This window comes from Anomalospiza imberbis, chromosome 19 (assembly GCF_031753505.1).
Source record: "Anomalospiza imberbis isolate Cuckoo-Finch-1a 21T00152 chromosome 19, ASM3175350v1, whole genome shotgun sequence".
Taxonomy (NCBI): Eukaryota; Metazoa; Chordata; class Aves; order Passeriformes; family Viduidae; genus Anomalospiza; species Anomalospiza imberbis.
The window spans coordinates 4,711,090-4,728,779 of record NC_089699.1 but is presented as its reverse complement, the minus strand read 5'-3'; the positions used below and the strand labels follow the sequence as shown (position 1 = coordinate 4,728,779).

Here is a 17,690-nt window from a genome sequence, read left to right as displayed (position 1 = left end):
CCTCACCAGAATCCAACCAAGCAATCACCCCAGGTAAACAATTCTCCAAACACATTCCACATGGGAAAAACAAGGAGCAGAAATAGAAATTGTTTTCTCTTTCTTTCCTCTGTGCTCCTCTATGAACAAATCCTGAGAGAGAGAAGAATGTGCCTGCCACAGGCAGCCCTGCAGTGTCCTGCCCTGGGAAGTGCCAAGCCACTTTCTGAGAGCAGCAGAGCTCACCAAAGCCAAAGGTGAGCCAGCAGGACACTGGCTAATTGTGTGACTCACCCTGACCTATCCCTGGCCACCTGCTGGAGGCACAGACTGAGGAGCAGATGAGCAGGGAGGGAGCAGCACCTTTCCCTCGCTGTGCTGGACTCTGAGACCCAGGGAGAAACTCCTTCTGCCCATGTCCAACCCAGCCTTACTCTGGAGCAGCCCTGTGGGTGTGAGTTTAGGCCTGACTTTAGACCCTGTGCCCATCAGTGGCTCAGGCACAGCTCACGCAGGGCACGGTCACACCTTCTGCCCACACAAGGGGTGCAGCAGAGCCCTGGCTGTGCCTGGCACAGACCACCCAAGCATCCCCTGGGCTGTTCTCCAGCCTCCCACTGCTGATGGAGCCACTGGCTGTGCCCTCGTGGTCTTCAAAACCAAAACATTTTGCTTTGGCCAAAGGCAGGAGGTGAGGGTTGTTCCCTGGGACCCCAGCATGCCAAGTTCTCCCAGCTCCAGCTCCTCCACCTTGCCCTGTGGCTCCCCGTGGTGCACGTGGCTGTCCCCGTGTCCGGCTGTTGCCAGGAGCCTCGGCTGGCTCCTGGGAGCTGGAAATGTGCATTTCCCCAGCCTGATTTCCTTTGTGATGTTTCCTGCAGTGCCTCTTCAGCGCTGAATGCAGATGTGTCCCATGGGATAAGTGCAGCGAGTTAATGCACGGCAGGAGTACACCTGGCCAGCCTGGATTACTTCTTATCCCAATCACTTCCCTCATCTTTTTCTGAAGAGGAAGAATTTTCATTATGTAGATATGAAAACGGCACTGAAAGGGCATTGTTTAATAAATGTGATGTTGAATAATGAGCTCTAAATACTGAATTCAGCTTTCGAGGAGGAGAACAGCCCTAGACAAAGTCGTATATTAACTCCATATTTATAATTTTGCAGAATGCAGATGATAAGATTGCGTATGTGGCTTATGAGATAAAATACCAAATCATATATTTTGCATCTAAGAAAACTGGATTTTTTTTTTTTTTTTTTTTTTTTTTGACAAAAGAACAAAAATCGCTCTTCCAACTTTCACTTCTTGCACTTTTTAGATGAGGAAATTTTTCATTCTTCTCCAAGATTCATTGTGGCACAATCTGCTGCATACATTGTGCTCTCTGTGCATATGCAACGTCCTTTGATCAGGCTGGTCAGACAGGAAAGGCTCGCAGCTCACAGCTTCCTTCCTACATCCAGAATTATTATTATGCCAGAAAATCATAGTCTTAATTAAATATCTTCCATTAACTCAGTTCTTCAGATGTATAGCCTTTTAGAGCATCTTTGATAGAAAACATTGATTGTGACACTTCAATGGGCATTTATCTGCTCTCATCTAGAAGTTTCCTAAGGACATTCTTCTGTCCTCTCTATCAAGTCTCAGAGAAATATTCCCAGTGTCTCACAGAAATGCTACTTGAGAAGGTTTTACCTTTTTTTCCCCCTTTTCTTTTCTAACCTGCTGGCTAGCGATCTGATGCTTATCTGAAATATGGCAGAGATTGTGATCACATCAAATATTTAAGGACACACTTTGTCGGTTTGATTGCAGAGTGGAAATTGAGTTTTTCTGGATGCTCTAAGCCTCTGTCTTTCCCTCTCAATCCTCCCTGATACAAAGCCTGCTGTCAGCTGGGCATTTGGAGTGTAAAAGCCTCTTCACCCTCTAAATGGGAGGAAAGGGAAGCAATGGCTTCATCCTGCCTTGGGGTCACACCAACCCCAGGCTGGGGCAGAGGGGCTGGAAAGCTGGGAAAGGCCCTGGGGGTGCTGGAGACAGAGGCTGTACATGAATCCAGGTGGGCAAGAGGCCAGTGGCACCTGGGCTGTGGCAGCAGGGCCAGGGCAGTGCCCGTCCCCTGTGCTGGCACTGCTGGGGCACCTCCAGTGCTGGGGACAGCTCTGGGACACTCAGGACAGGAAGGACATGGAGGGTCTGGAGCGTGTCCTGGGAAGGAATGGAGCTGGGGAAGGGGCTCAGCCTGGAGAAAAGGAGGTTCAGGGGGAACTTCTGGCTCTGCTCAACTCCCTGACAGGAGGGTACAGCCCGGGGGGGTCAGGCTCTGCTCCAGGGAACAGGGACAGGAAGAAAGGGAACAGCCATGTGGATGTGGCATTTGAGGACCTGGTCATCTTAGAGGTCCTTTTTAACCTAAACAATTCTCTGATTCAGTGCTGAAGGACATGTTGGAGCTCCTCATTGTGTGACAGAGCCCTCTCCCTGGTTCCTTTCCCTGGCTCTGGTGGTTCACATGAGGAGCTGTGGAGATTGCAGACCCAGTGCTCAGCTCAACTCTGACTGGCAGTGACCTCTGGGTAAAAACCAGAGCTCTCCCTGGGTTGGGGAGCATGAGATGGTCTTTTTTTTGGAGGCTGTCATGGCCTGTGTTTCATTCCCACAATGTGAGCACAGAACATCAGTGCACCCCAGTACCCCAACAGGAGCCCTGGGGCCACCCTCTGCCCTTTGCTCAGACACCTGAAAACACAACTGTGAGAAGAGACTGAGCAGAGGGAACGGGGGAAAGTTCTGTCTGAGGACCTCAAGGCTGAGAGGCCAGGAAGGTCTGTTCTCCAAGAGTGTCCTCTGGAAGGGAAAAAGCAGTTGGCTCCCTGTGTCAGTAAAGAGAAGAAATGTGCAGGAAATATTCACAGCAGGCAGTGGACCTTGAGAGCTTTCCAGCTCTCAAGAGGACACCTGGAACAGCTGCTCCAGCTGAATTCTTGCAGACAATGGGATGTATTTTCTCTGTCAGTTTTGCTGTGCATTGGCCCATCTGGGGTTTATAACAACCAAATCCAGGAAAGTTTTCAGAAATACACAAGTACCACCCTCGGGGACCCATGCCCAGCTTCTGGTTCTGGCTGTGTCCCTCTGGTTGCTGAGAGGCATCCAAGAGTGAAGAGGAAAGATAGAAAGCATGGTTTGGGAGAAGAGCCTGACTTTGCAAGGCCCGTTCTCAAACCCACTTGAACAACCTTTTTAGAAAATGCAGAGAAAATGTCAACATGAACCCATCTGGGAAACATCTCAAGCAAAATGAGGAAAACATGGTGGGTGGCTGTAAGCAGTGAGAATACAAAGATTGTGACTAAGTCTCATTTCTGTTACTGACCTTTCCCATCAAGTGGAGCTGGCTCTAAGAACGCCCTGCTAGGAAGGAGATGAGTGCTGAAGCCATTGTTCCCCCGTTTATGATTTTTCACTGGAAATTTTCTGAGGAAAGGTGCTGAGATCCAACCCATCGCTCATCAGACTGCTTGTGGTGCCCACCCTGCATGTTGTGATGCCCTAGGACCCTGCAGATAAACAGGGTGGGTCTGTACAGTGACATGGTGAGGCTCTGCACACCTCCTGTCCCCATTAAAATGTAGAAGCAGCAAGGAGGAGTTTGAAGGGAGACAGGGGCATACAGTGCCTTGAGCTTGTCAGTCAGCTTTTATGAAAGAAATAAGGAGGGTTAAAATAACATTTTTGTGTTGAAAGTTGATTGAAGCTTGGAAAACCACATGAAATCTTTATTTTCACCTTGGTAGAGATTTTTCTTATGAGTTAAATTATTCAGGTGGGGCAGCTAAACAGAAAATAACACCTTCAGTGTATGAATAATACAACCCAAAACCTAGGATGGGAGAGATTGTAAATAATCCATCATCTGCTACATTAATTCCTCTAGTTAACAGCAGTATTTAAATGGAGCAATTCATCTGCCTGTACGTCTTTTTCCTGAATGATCCAATCTATCAATTGAGGCCAGGTGCAGCTCTGGCTTTGCCATTCTTCCAGGAGCTGTCATTTTCCAGGAGCTGTGGGGATGCTGGTTCTCCTAAAGACTCCTGGGCCAGCTGCAGAAAATGAAAGAAAGGAATTATGAATATTAGCTGAAATGTTCCCATGGACAGTGTAAGACCTTTAGAAAGTGCTTGGGGGATCACAGAATTGTAGGGTCGTGAAGGTTGAAAAAGATCTTCAAGATCCTCGAGTCCAACCTTCTCCTGAATCCCACCATGGTCACCAAGCCTGCCACAAAATTCACCCATGAGCCACTCCAAACCCCTCAAGCCCACCAAGGACCTCTGTGGATCTCTGTTTAAAAACTGTGTAACTCAATTCATAAATTCCACAGCTCCTTAACTCTGCAAGTGCAATCCTGACTAATCACCAGGATTTAATCATCTCACCAACTATTAAAACTGGGAGAATAATAATCATTTCTTTCCAGTGTTGTCAGGTTGTGTGATTTTCATAGAGAGATGTTTGATGTTCAGTGTGTTCCCTACAGAACGTAATTTTTTAAAGCAGAAGCACAAGTTTTTTTTAAAGAAAAGCAAGATATGTTAGTAAAAACTGAAAGTAAAAACCAGATATAACCTGAAGCCTCAAATGATAATATCAGCTTTTACGAAAACCCTCAACTTCCTTTATTTTGATTTTCTTCTGTCTTTTAAAATGCAGTCCTGTGGCTGCTGGGGGGTGGTTACACACTGGGTGTAAGGAGTGTTCTGACAGCTCTGCCTTCACTGGCTCTGTTTCATTTTCACCCTGTTTGTGTCAGTACAGGGCTCAGCAATGAGGTGATTTTGTCCTGCCAGAGCTGTTCTCTATCCAGGTGATTCTGAGGAGGGCTGTTTTAATTATGGAAATATTTTTAAATGCCAAAACTATCTCTTTTTTTTTTTTAAAGGACTGAGGTTTTTTTTCAGAACTGAGGGGAAGACAACATGGGGTTAACATATGTGTTTGGGTTTTTTTAAGGTTTTATAATATCTTGTGAAGCAGCACCTAAACTTGAGGCCAGTTTGAGCAGATGGCTTTCCTAGAACAGTTGCCTTTAGTGATCAGAGCAAGTGTTCCCTCTAATAAATGTCCAGAACTTGTGCTGTGTCTGGCAGCAGGAGATTCTTCGTGTGCAGCAGCAGTGACAGCAGCCCTGTGGAGCTGTTCTCTTCTCCAAGGACTCCTCTGGATTCTGAGGGTTTCCTCTCCTCCCTGTCCCCACCATAAAGATCCCCCCATTCCCTTGGATCCTTGGTCGTGTGTGGAGAACACTCCCAGGCTCTGTGGTGGCATCCAGGATTCCTGTCCTGCAGGCAGTGCCTGATCCTTGCTGTGTTTCCTGGGAGAGCTCTGCATCTGGGGATGTGTGAGCCCCACGGAGCTGCTGACGCTCCAGCTCCACAGAAACGCTGCTTCTCACTGAGACCAGAGCTGTCAGAGAAACCCGAAGTGATAAAGCAACTTGTCTGTGACTCACTGAATGAAAAACCACTTTCTCTGAGAAGATGGTGGATCCTCTCCCTGACATGGTATGGGGAGCCCTGTTTTGCTGGAAAAGTCTCATTTTGAGATATAAAAGCCCCTCCTGTTTCCATCCACCAGAGGTGATCACAGTGTGGGCTGCAAAGACAAGAGCTCCAGTCCTCCAGCCCTTTGGATCATTTTCTATTTTGACCAATATTTTTTGTCTTTCTCAATTTCCATGACAACTCTAAGTGACAAAAGTACTTTTCATTATGTGGACAAAAATAGATAGCCTGCACAGGTTGATGTGCAGTTCCCATCTGCTGCCCCAATGTACCACTCCTGCCTGGGAACAGGGATCCTTTAGTGCTGGACTAAGTTTCTTGGAAAAATTCACAACAGGGGTATTGAAAAGCAATTAATATTCACAGAAAGATTACTGATCGAGAGACCTTTCACTCTACTGGCTTTTAAATAGAAGCATCTCCCATTAATACCATCACTCCTAATAAATGCTATTAACATTGTTGACTAATGACAATTTTAGTGTTTATTTATATAATACAGAGGTTTTATTTGCAATTAGAGCTTTCATGATTTTGCAATATGTTGTTCAGGGAGAGAGGGAGACCATCATTCCTGATTACACATCTGTCATTTAGTCAGAAAAAAGCAATTTTTCAGAGTCTCCCTTGTTAACATCAGCCAAGAGACTTCTCGAAGCAGCAGCAGCCAAAGTCCCGAAGTGATATTTTAAGTGAATCACGTCAGAAGTCAACAGTGAGAAGATGTTTTATATGAGCACTTGCACTGAGAATTCCCTGAATTCAACATTTGCTGTTATATTTCACTCAGCCATGAGAGGTGCACTGAAAATGTTTACTGCTGCAAGGACCAGGGTTTGGCAGGTCAGAACCTGTGCCATCATTGCTGGGAATTTCAATTTCTAACGTTCAGTGCTCTGGTTTCTGGTTTTTCACAGAAATCAGGATACAGCACTGGATTTGGAGCAAGTCCTTCTGTCACTGACATTCCTCCTTGTTTGTGCAAATCCACACATGGAAACAACAGCTGTTGAATCACTCTTTGCTCACAGTCTCCATGGAATTCTCTGGATCCCTGGGAACTTGGCATGGGAATGATGCCTGGAGAGGCTGCCTGGAGCAGAGGCTGCACAGGGTTAAGGAATAAAGCAGGGATTTATGAAAAGGCCTCAAAGGACACACCTTGGGCAGCACAAGAGCCCAGCCAGGGCTGCACCCAGGATGGAGCCAAGGTGGACTCAGAGTCACGAGTTTCACACTTTTATGAGCTCTGGTCCATTTCCACATTGGGGTTCATTGCCCAATTCCAGCTCCAGGGGATGCAGTCCCATCCTCCCAGGTTGCTCTCCTCCATTCCCTGCTGTTTGCACTTTTTGGGCTGAAGCTGCAGCGGTGTCCTTGGTTCTGGGGCTGGACAAGGATTGTTGTGTGTGCCTGAGCTGTGAGGAGAGCTGGCTGACACTTCATGTGGAGTTCAGAGTTATTTCCCAGTGCAGTGCAGAGTCTGGAAATATGAAAGCTCCAAACAGGAGAGGAGAATTCTTCCATTTTTGGCTAATGAAAAGGGTGTGCTAGTTGATGCCAAAATCTTTCATCCTTCCCTGGACTGAACCTTCCAAGGAGAATGGACAAAATCTGGTCCTGATGGGTTTCTCGCTGCGGTTGCCAGACTCCAGCTCCCTGGTGGAGCGAAACACAAGGAGTCAGTAGAGTTAGAAAAATGGTTCAGAGGCACATAGGATTGTTCTTCCTGACCTTCCTTGAATTTTTCCAGGCTCTCTCATCCATGGAGGAATTCAGAAACCTGGATCGGGATATTGAAGGGTCTGCAAAGCGGTGGAAGAAGTTTGTTGAGTCTGAGTGTCCTGAGAAGGAGAGGTTCCCCCAGGACTGGAAGAACAAGTCAGCCCTGCAGCGCCTGTGCATCCTGCGAGCCCTGCGGCCCGACCGCGTCCCCTGCGCCGTCAGGTGGGCCTGGGGGCAGCTCTGGGCTGGGCTGGGCTGGACGGGCAGCCGGAGGAATTCAGGGATGTGCTTGGATTTGTGAATGCCAGCACATTTTTAGGATGTGAGTTCTGCAGCGTGGTTTCCTATCCGGGGTCTTGAATGAACCCAGTGAGGGTGGGAGGCACCAGCACAGGGCGCCCAGAGCAGCTGTGGCTGCCCCTGGACCCCTGGCAGTGCCCAAGGCCAGGCTGGACAGGGCTGGGAGCAGCCTGGAACAGTGGGAGGTGTCCCTGCCCATGTGATGATCCCTAAGGTCCCTTCCAGCCCAAACCGTTGTGTGATTCATTGATCCCTGAACTCTGCAAGGCAATCAGCACATTGGATTTAAGTGGAATTTCTTGCCTAGTGGGACCCAAGCTCACTGCCACAACCAGAGTGAGGGTCAGACCTGCCAAGTCAGAAATGAGCATCACCACACAGGTGTTACACATCTGCTGCAGTCTGAGCTCAGGAACACCCATTTTAGTTACTAGATCAGTTTGGGCATTCTCTACCAGAATAAGAGTAGAAGCAAAGAAAAGTCTTATAGAGGTTTTCTCTTTTTTTTTTTTTTTTTTTTTTTTTCTGTAAAATGCAAAATTTATGTGCTGCTGGTTCTGAAAGTTGTAGTGGTAAATAATGTAGTGAAGGTAACTGGGCGAGGCTAAACTTCCTGAAGTTATGCAAAAGCAACCTCCTTGTTCCAGGACAAACTAAAGGTCTTTCACTCCCTGAAGACTTGGTTTTCCCTTCTCTGGCCAGTGTTTTGGCATTTCTGTGTCTCTCACACTCCTGTTTCTCCAGTAGTTTATATTCCTGCACCACCTGATGTGCACACAGCAGGGTGTTTTACTCAGTGTATGAATTACATCTGTTTGTGCCTCAAGGTTCACAGAACAACACAGACAAGACTGAGTGAATATCCCTGTGGTCACTGTTATCATTTTATTAGAATAAATACTACAGTTTATAATAATACTGATACTAATCCATCTTTTCTAATTTCTTACTCTTATGGATGGGTTCTCCATGTGTCTCTGAGCTGAAAATACTGTTTTTTCTGTTATTGTTTAGCTTGAGTAAAATAAGCTCTTGGAATTTTAGGTGCATTTATGCAATTATAATTCATTTCTTTCTTACTCAGAAATAACAGGAACATCAAATTTCAGCCCCTTTCCTGTCTTTCTTTTATGAAAAGGGAATCCAAGTTCCAAAGCTTGGCTGGATATTTTAAGGGTATGGGCACGTCAAGTTTTTCTGTTTGCACAGGAGTATTTAAATGGGTTTTTGTATTGTTTTGTTTTGTTTCTTATCTCGAAGTGCAAACAGTAACAGTTCACTGAGCCTTTCCCAGGACTCTGGGGACTCTTCTTGAAGTACAACTCAGTTATCAATATCTCAGTGTGCCAACATGAAACACCTCACTGCTGACCACGGACACCGTGCCCAGTCCAAACCTTCCCATCTCTCCCTGACCAGTCCATGGGTGCATTTTGGGAGTAATATTGTAGCCCAGCCACAGGTGGCATGGGGGATTTTAGGTGCCCTGGAATATCCCAACCCCATTTCCAGCTGCTGTTCAAAGCTCTAAGCCCCTTTGTGTCCCACCTCACGTGTACCTGCTCCACGATGATGGTGTAGGATTTCTTTGGGATTGAAGATGATTCTAGCCTGTACAGGCCCTGGGAAGTTAGGTGCTCCAGCCACTCTTCCTAGCAGATCCCTGGGGATGTTTGCCCAGTCTGGTTCATTCCCTAGGCCTAAGGAGTCATCAGGAGAAGCCTGACTCACTCCTTAGAGCTTCAGGGCCAGCAGTGCACCAGCAACTGTAATTTCCTGAGAAAGGATTATCCCCTGTAAATCTCTTTCCTCCTTCAATCTTATTGAAGAACATCAGCAAAAAGCTTCTTGTAGCACCTTGTGTTTCTGAGTCCCCAAGGCAGTTTCAAAGAGCTGAGATGTGAAGTCAAATAAGAGTGTTGTGACCTTAAATCTGATGGGCTCGGTTAAATTTTGTGACCTGAGCCTTTCCAGCAGGAATTTACCAAATCTTGACCCTCAACAGAAATATCTACTTGAAGGAGAGGTACCAAAAATATGAAAGGTTGTGGGTTTTGTTTGGTGTTTTGTTTTTTTGGGTTTTTTTTTTTTTTTGCAATCCCTTAGGCATTTCTATTCCAACTGCCTTTCACCAGTCCTTGAAGGAGGTTCTCAGCTCTCTTAGAAAGAATTTGCCTGCCTTCAAAAGGCCTGAGTAATCCATCTGAGCTCCAGCAGCATTCCTGGGGTTTGAATATAACATTGCTACCTTTGAATCAGCGTTCAGTGTCTCTCTTTCTGTAAAGCACTGATGTCAGGAGCTCACCCTGGGGGAATCCAGCCAGAACATTCTCCATGCACCGTGCTCTGTTCCAGCAGCTGCTTGGAGCTGAGCCTTTCCTGGTTCACTCCTTTGTATTTTCCCTTGTCACTCTCATGCTAAGGCTCCATGCTCCAGACATTCTTAGAGCTCTTCCCTTTCAGCTTTCCAGATCAAAGCAATTGTGTAAATCATCTGGACTTTCTGTGGATCGCTGCTTCCTCTGCAAGGCTGCTTGGGTTGCACAGCACGTGGCGGGTTCTTGTATCTCGTACCTTAACTCATTTCTTTCCTCCTGAGATTCCTGAGGCAGAATCAAGCCAGTGATTGCATTGTGCTTCTGGATGCAGCTCCCACTGCTCTCCCTCCCCACTTTGTCGCCCTGTTCTTTTAAAAGTTTTAAAGTTCCTTTAAAAGTTTTCTATGCCTTCTCATGTTTACATATTTCTACTGGAGTTCTCACGCACTGTTCATGTAAATAATGATTGTTTTGCATTCTTCTTTGTAAGAAAAGAGAATTCATAAGCTATTTGTTTAAACAGTGTGGTTGGAGACGTGGCAATTTCACCCTCCAATCCACTGTCACTTTTAAAATTCTATATATTACAAGTCAGAAATAAAACTTCCTCTTTTCCTTCTTTTGCATCTTAAGTGAATATGTGTCACACTACGACACAAAATAACTCACACAAGCAGGCTAGATGTAAAAGGAAAGAAAAAGAACTAAAAAAGTAAACTTTATTTTCTGACTCCACTGTATAAACAATAATAAAAGTGGCAGTGGATTGGAGGGTGAAACTGCCACCTCTCCAACCACACTGGTCAAACCAACAGTCCATCAACTCTCTCTACTCACAAAAAAGAATACAAAACAATCATTGTTTATATGAACAGTGTGAGAAAATTTACTAGAAATATGTAAATATCAGAAAGTATAGAAAACTTTAGAAAAAACTTTAAAACTCTCAAAAGAAACAAAACAACAAATACGTCAGTTATTTCGTGTCCTAGTGCGACACACTTCCCTTTGTCTGGCAGGAGCTGGTGTCTCCTGTGCCAGGCATTGCTCCTGAGGGACAGCCCTGGAAGCCCAGCCTAGAGATCCTCCCCACAGTTACTTCCTGCTCATTTTCCTAATTTCAGTTTCTATATCATTTGAATCATCAAAATGAAAAAGAATTGCAGGACAAGTCATGTGAGGAGAGGCTGAGGGAGCTGGGAAGGGGCTCAGCCTGGAGAAAAGGAGGCTCAGGGGGACCTTGTGGCTCTGCACAACTCCTGACAGGAGGGGACAGCTGGGGGGGTCGGGCTCTGCTCCCAGGGAACAGGGACAGGAGCAGAGAAAACAGCCTCAAGTTGCACCAGGAAAGGTTTAGAGTGAATATTAGGGGAAACTTTTCCAGTTGAAGGGTTTTCAAACCCTGGCACCAGCCCTGGAAGTGCTCAAGAGACCCGTGGATGGACACTTGAGGACACGGTTTAATGGTGAACACTTGACTATGGTCACACTTGCTAACCTTGAGAGTCTTCTCAAACCTTAACAATTCTGGGATTCCACCATAATTAATCGATTATTTGAAGGGGAATCTGCATTTTCTGAAAAAACTGGCAAAAGTTTTTTCTCTCTGGCAGAGACTTTGTAGAAGAAAAGCTGGGCAGCAAATACGTGGTGGGGAGATCCCTGGATTTTGCAACGACCTTTGAGGAATCAGGGCCTGCCACCCCGATGTTTTTTATCCTGTCCCCAGGAGTGGACCCTCTGAAGGATGTGGAGAAACATGGTAAATCAATCCTGTCTCCAGGCACAGCACAGCATTGCTATTTATCTGCTGCATTATTATCTTAGCACGACATGCCTGTTTTGTTTGGTTTTTTTTTCCCTCAGCTCTTTGTAGATAAAGAAGTAATTTGTTAAAAATAGATAATTGTGAGAGGATGCGGCGGGATTTTGGTTTGGTTTTATTGTTTTTCTTAAAGTTTTTTGGATTTTCATCTGAAGTTTAATTTAAACTCGTCTGTTTTCTGCACTGCCTGGATTCCCAGTGTGGCTCAGGGGAATCTGATCCCTGTGTGCAAGGATCTCCGAGCTGCCTTTGTGCACAACCTGTAATTTACGTCAGAGATATCTCACATGCTCTCAGATGCTTGTTGCCAAGAAAGGTTGAACTGAGGACCCTTGAGGTCCCTTCCAACCTGCTATTCTGTGATTTCATGATAACTAAAAATAAGCAACAGCTCCCTGTCACAGATTGCTGCTCTATGGCAAAGTTTCCAGGTTTCCTTGCTGTCCTTCCTGAGCTGATTCCCATGTGGATGGTCAGCTGTGGAGCTGTCAGCTGGCTCCAAAGGCAAAGGGCCTGCTGTGAGAAGCCTCCCTTGAGAAGGCACTGATGCCTCTGTGCCCCAATGGCTGCAGCCACTGCTGTGCTCCAAAGCTGCCCTTGTGTAGAATTTACTCTGGGGCTTGGCTTCACTCTGGAAAAAATCTCATTTTCAGCCTGAACGTCCCTCTGGAGCAGAGGAGTCTGATGCCTTTGGGGCTGGACAGGACAAAACATCATCCAGGCTGGCACAGACCAATGACTTGTGCATTCTTTTTTCCTCTTGACAATGCACCCAAAATAATGTTTGAGTGAGCCTTTAGCAACATGGCCAGGAGCAGCTGTCAGAGCTGTTAAACTTTGCTCATTCTGGGGAATTCTTGGGCTTAGCTTTGCATTTCAGGCTCTTTCTGCCCCCAAACCAGGTGTCATTACTGGAAATTGAAAGGACACCCCCAAAAGAAGCTCCTGTGGTGTCCCTGGCTCCCCTTTGGAGCCACCTTGGTGATCCTGTCTCTCCCTGTTATTTCCTTGTATGGGAAATGAAGCACTAAATTCAAACCATGAGTGGTTTAATTGGAATTAAGCATAGCTGAGCACCTGGGGTTACCCAGCCAGAAAAGTTACAGCAAGAAGCAGCAAAAAGAGAAGTAATGAAATAAAATCATTGCCACAGAGCAGCTGCACTGGCCTTCCAGTGCCTCGCTGGGGCTGGGTTTGGCTCATTATTAATATTTCTCTGTCCTTCATTAGGTTTTATTACAGTGCGGGATAATTCCTGTGTATGGAAGTCAGCTTCCTGCAGATGCTGCCCACCCATGGGGCCTTTCCTTGGCATCACAGGGAGGGCCCTGCAGCAGGCACTGGTGGGCTGGAAGGGGTTTGTGAGTGCCCATCCCCTCCCTTCTGCAGCCAGCAAGGAGGGAGCAGGGCTGGCATTGCCAGGGTAGGCTCACTGGCACCCCTCTGCAGTGGAAAGAACAACTGGTATTCATTTATTATTCATCCCCTGGCTTGGGGTGCTGCCCTGGTTCTCTGATTTGCCCCATCCTCTCTGCAAGGAGAGGATCTTGAAGGCAGAGGAGAAGATCAGCAGCTTGCAAAGCTGGCAGCAAGCCAGAGATGGTGGGAAAGAGAACTGGAAACTCTAAAATGTGTGGAGAGCTGTATCCCAGGGGAAGCTGTGGTGAGGCTCAGCAGAGGGCTGGAGTTTGGGGGTTTGTTCTCCTTATGGCCATCTGTTTCCAGTCCTGTACCACAAGATGGTTCCTAAGCCTTGCAAGACAAATCTTTTCCTTGTTTCTCTCTAAAACTTGCCAGCTTTTGGCAGGAATGGGGAATTCAGGGTGCATCAGCTGCAGGAAGGCAAACCTGCATGCAGAGATAAGTGTGGGCAATCCCAGGGAGCAGCTGTGGGGATGAGTCCTGACTCCCTGGCTGAGCCCAGTCCATCCTGGGGATGTCTGTGGGGCTCTTCCCTCCAGAAGCACAGACTGTGTTTTTCTTCCGAGGTGTACACAGCGGGGAGAGCTGGTTCTGCTCTCTCTGTGGGGGACAGACTCAAAACCTGGCCAGGACATGTGCAGCCATGAGCACAGAAGTGATCTGAGCTGCTGGGCTGCTCTAGAGAGACCAGGGGAGGCTGAAGGTTCATCAGAGACCAGTGCAGGGATAGGATGAGCTGGATCCTCCCTCCAGAGCAGGGCAGTGTCTCTGTGGGACACGAAATGAGCACACAGAAGCTTGGTGAGTTCAAGAGAGAAAAAGAGCCAATTTTATTCCTGACCTCGCAATATATAGAATTCCAAAAGTGGCAGTGGATTGGAGGATGGAATTGCCACCTCTCCAACCACACTGGCCAAACCAACAGCCCATCAGTTCTCTCCTCCCACAAAGAAGAATGCAAAACAATCATTATTTACATAAACAGTGCGTGAGAACTCCAGTAGAAATATTAAACATTATCAGAAGGCTGAAGAAGTTTTATGAGAACTTCAAAACTTTCAAAAGAACTATAAAAGAAAACTTAACACTTTTAAAAATCAGGGCAACAGGGCAGGGAATGACAGGGGTGTCACCTGCCCCCAAGATCCTCTGCCTCGAGAGGGGATGGGGCAAATCACAGAACCAGGGCCCCACCCCAAGCCAGGGGGTGAATGATGAGTGAATATCAGTTGTTATTTCCACTTCCCAGCACCGCAGAGGGATATCAGAGAGCCTGCCCTGGAGGGACACCGAGATCTGTCTGGGTGGCTCCCAAACCCAGAGGGTTTCTCACGGCTCTCCAGGCTCCAGACACCTGGGAGGCCTTGCCTGAAGAAGCTCCCAGGGATTTCATCCCAGCTGCCGCACCAGCCTGCATTGCAGGGGCTTTTCCCCACCCAGTGTGGGTGTTCAAAGCCTGGTTAATCAGCAGGAAGAGATTTTCATTTCTTGTCACTGTAAAACGTGTTTTTACACCAGGTTGCAGGGGAATAATGTCCTTTAAACAAGAAGCACTTTGCAGTAAGGTACCTTTGTGTGGATGCTGCACTGTAATTAAAAGAGTTTGGGGGAAGCTGCTGCTGTTTGAGCACTTGGGAAGGAGTGGGTGAGAGCCAAGAGAATGAGAGCAGAGAAGTGATGTCACAGCTCCTGTGTGAGGGTTTGGTACCTGAACTCACTCCTTGTTCCCTGCCAGGGAAGAAGCTGGGCTACACCTTCAACCACAGGAACCTCCACAACGTTTCCCTCGGACAAGGCCAGGAGGTGGTGGCTGAGCAAGCTCTGGATCTGGCTGCAAAGGAGGGTCACTGGGTCATCCTTCAGGTACGGGGCCGTGGGCCAGTCCTGCCCTTCTCCCAGCTTGGTGTCCCCTCCAGGAGGGGACATGGGCACGGCGTCACCTGTGTGTCACAAGCAGCCACCTCTCCCTGGGATCAGCCTCTGTCAGTTTGGGTTTCTCCTCCTGGAGATGGTTGTGGGGTGTGCATGTGCAGGAACCTGTTCCACACTTCTCTGTGCCTTTATTTGCTCCATGACTGAATGAAGAGCTCTGCTCTGAGAGCCCCTGCACTTGTCCTCTGCCCCCTGCACCTCAGAGAGCACGGAGGGGCCTCTCAGGGAGGAAACTGCAGTGGGGCTGGCTCCCCTGGGCATCCCAAACCAGGGAAGGGCTGCCAGCTCTCATCACAGCCCCACAAAATGCCTCGGAGCCTGCTGGGGTGTGGAGGGAGCTCTGTCTCGGTCAAGTGCTCTCTGGAGCCACTCATTTAGTGAGGGTTTGGCTTTGCTGATGTGCACCCGGTGATGTCAGCTCTCATTACAGGTTTTGGGAACCCCTCTGATTTCCTTGATGTGGATTATATAAACTTTCATTATCACTGAATTGTTTGCATAAAATTAGATTAAGACAAAGCTCTGAGTCCTGATCTGAGCCCACAGGCCTGGTTATGAATTGAAATTAAATATCCCTGATATTTTGATCTTAATTTTTGCTTTCTTTTTTTTTTTTTTTTTTGCAAGCTCCCTATGAGGTAAACATTGCTGAACTTCTCTAGAGCTTTTAATATACAGAGGGCTGCAATCCTGACATCTGCCTTTGAGCTGGTGCAGATGGAAATGCGCAGCTTTTTGAGCCGTTCAGTAATGCAGAGTGAAAAGTTATTTTCTACAATGCTGGTGTGCTGCTGTAAAGGATCTGTCAGCAGTGCCAGGCTCCATGTGCTGCTTCAGAGCTAACAGACAAGCACTGGGGGCCTGAAGGGTTTTTATTACATCCATTCCCATCTTCTCTGGTGGTCAGAGCAATCAGGAAGAGGTAAGGCAGACACTGAAGGATAAATCAGAAGAAATCCTCGCTGGGAGGGTGGGCAGGCCCTGGCACAGGTGCCCAGAGCAGCTGTGGCTGCCCCTGGATCCCTGGAAGTGCCCAAGGCCAGGCTGGACAGGGCTGGGAGCAGCCTGGGACAGTGGGAGCTGTCCCTGCCATGGCAGGGGTGGAATGGGATGAGATTTAAGGTCTCTTCCAGCCCAAACCATTCCATGGTTTTATGATTCTGTGATTAAATGAGGAGAGCTGCAGAAATCACATTCCTATAACAGAACAGTGTTGATGGTTGGGTATTAAAAATGCAGGTGAACCCCGTGGGAAGAAATGCTGATGTGTGACTCCAGCTCAGGAGGCTGAATGATTTCTGTATTAGAACTATGCTATAATCCATTAATATACTATTTAAAGGAAATACTAAAACTACAAACCTACTTGTTCTAACTCCCATATCTAACCCACTCACAACTGGTGCCCCTCTCTGAGAGTCCAGCCACAGGTGGGTTGGATTGGCCATCAGCTCAAACAATCCTCACCAGAATCCAACCAAGCAATCACCCCAGGTGAACAATTCTCCAAACGCATTCCACATGGGAAAAACAAGGAGCAGAAATAGAAATTGTTTTCTCTTTCTTCTCTCTGTGCTCCTCTATGAACAAATCCTGAGAGAGAGAAGAATGTGCCTGCCACAGCTGGGCTGGCTGGTTCTCCAGGTGTGACCCACAGCAGGTTCTCCCTGAGCTTAGAGAGGAGCTCGATCCAGCTGGGTTAGGTCAGGGTGCTCTGCTGCGTGGGGCAGGCTAGCAGAGCCCCAGTGGCCCTGGGGACAGGACTGCAGGTGCCACTGCTGGTCAGGGTCACTCAGACATCTGGGATTGCCTCACAGAGCTGATAACACTTCACACATGCAAATATTCCAGTTCTGTGCTGTGCTTAGCTTGGAATGTAAGCAAAGGTGGCTCAACAGAGCTCTCAGTGCTCTTTCTGCTTCTGTTTCCAATTCCAATTGGAAAAAATTGGAGCAAATTTCCAATTTGCTCCTGAGCAATCAGCACTGAGGGCCCCACGAGGAGCTGGAGGTGCCTTGGTGGCACTTGGCTCTCTGGGCACATCCAGCAGGGCTTTGGGGCAGCTCCAGTTCCAGCAAGGCAGAAGGACTCCACTGTCCCCCAGACTGGTCAGGCTGCCCAGCTCCAGAGGCTGTGCCTGCCCCTCACTCCGTGTTCCCAGCTCCTGGGGAACGTGAGGAAGGGGGAGAGCAGCCTCAGGGGATAAAGGTGTGTCCCTGCATTGACAGAACTCCTGGCCTAACAGAGCTCCTTTAGGGTCAGCAGACTGCCAGGGCATGAAAGCACCCTCTGGACAAACTGGGGTGTAGAAGGTTGGACAAAGAACCTTCTCAGGGCTGCAAATCTGACCTTTGGCAAAACCAGTGCCCAAACTCATCCCAGTGGGAGTCAGTGAGGAGGGGTCACACAGGGTCTGCCATCAGTCAGGGCTGGATCAGAGCCATATTTACCATTTGGTTTATCTGGCAAGATCTTTCCTGCGAGGTTTTGGTGACACATGCCTCACAAACAGCTCCGGGAGTGTTTGTCCAAGATCTGGAATGACACAGATGACTCAATTTACTAAAGTGCCACAGGATTCGTGGATCATTGCATTAATAATAAAAGAG

At 47.6% G+C, this 17,690-nt stretch overlaps 1 protein-coding gene across 2 annotated transcripts in view; it reads left to right on the top strand.

Moving 5' to 3' along the window:
* DNAH9 (dynein axonemal heavy chain 9) overlaps positions 1-17,690 on the top strand; it is a 65,123-nt gene that overhangs the window by 20,805 nt on the left and 26,628 nt on the right. For both annotated transcript variants that reach the window (XM_068209290.1, XM_068209291.1), the window contains 3 exons: positions 7,313-7,506; positions 11,516-11,664; positions 14,885-15,012. In XM_068209290.1, the coding sequence (XP_068065391.1) occupies positions 7,313-7,506; positions 11,516-11,664; positions 14,885-15,012 (471 nt within the window). The remainder of the gene's footprint in view (positions 1-7,312; positions 7,507-11,515; positions 11,665-14,884; positions 15,013-17,690) is intronic.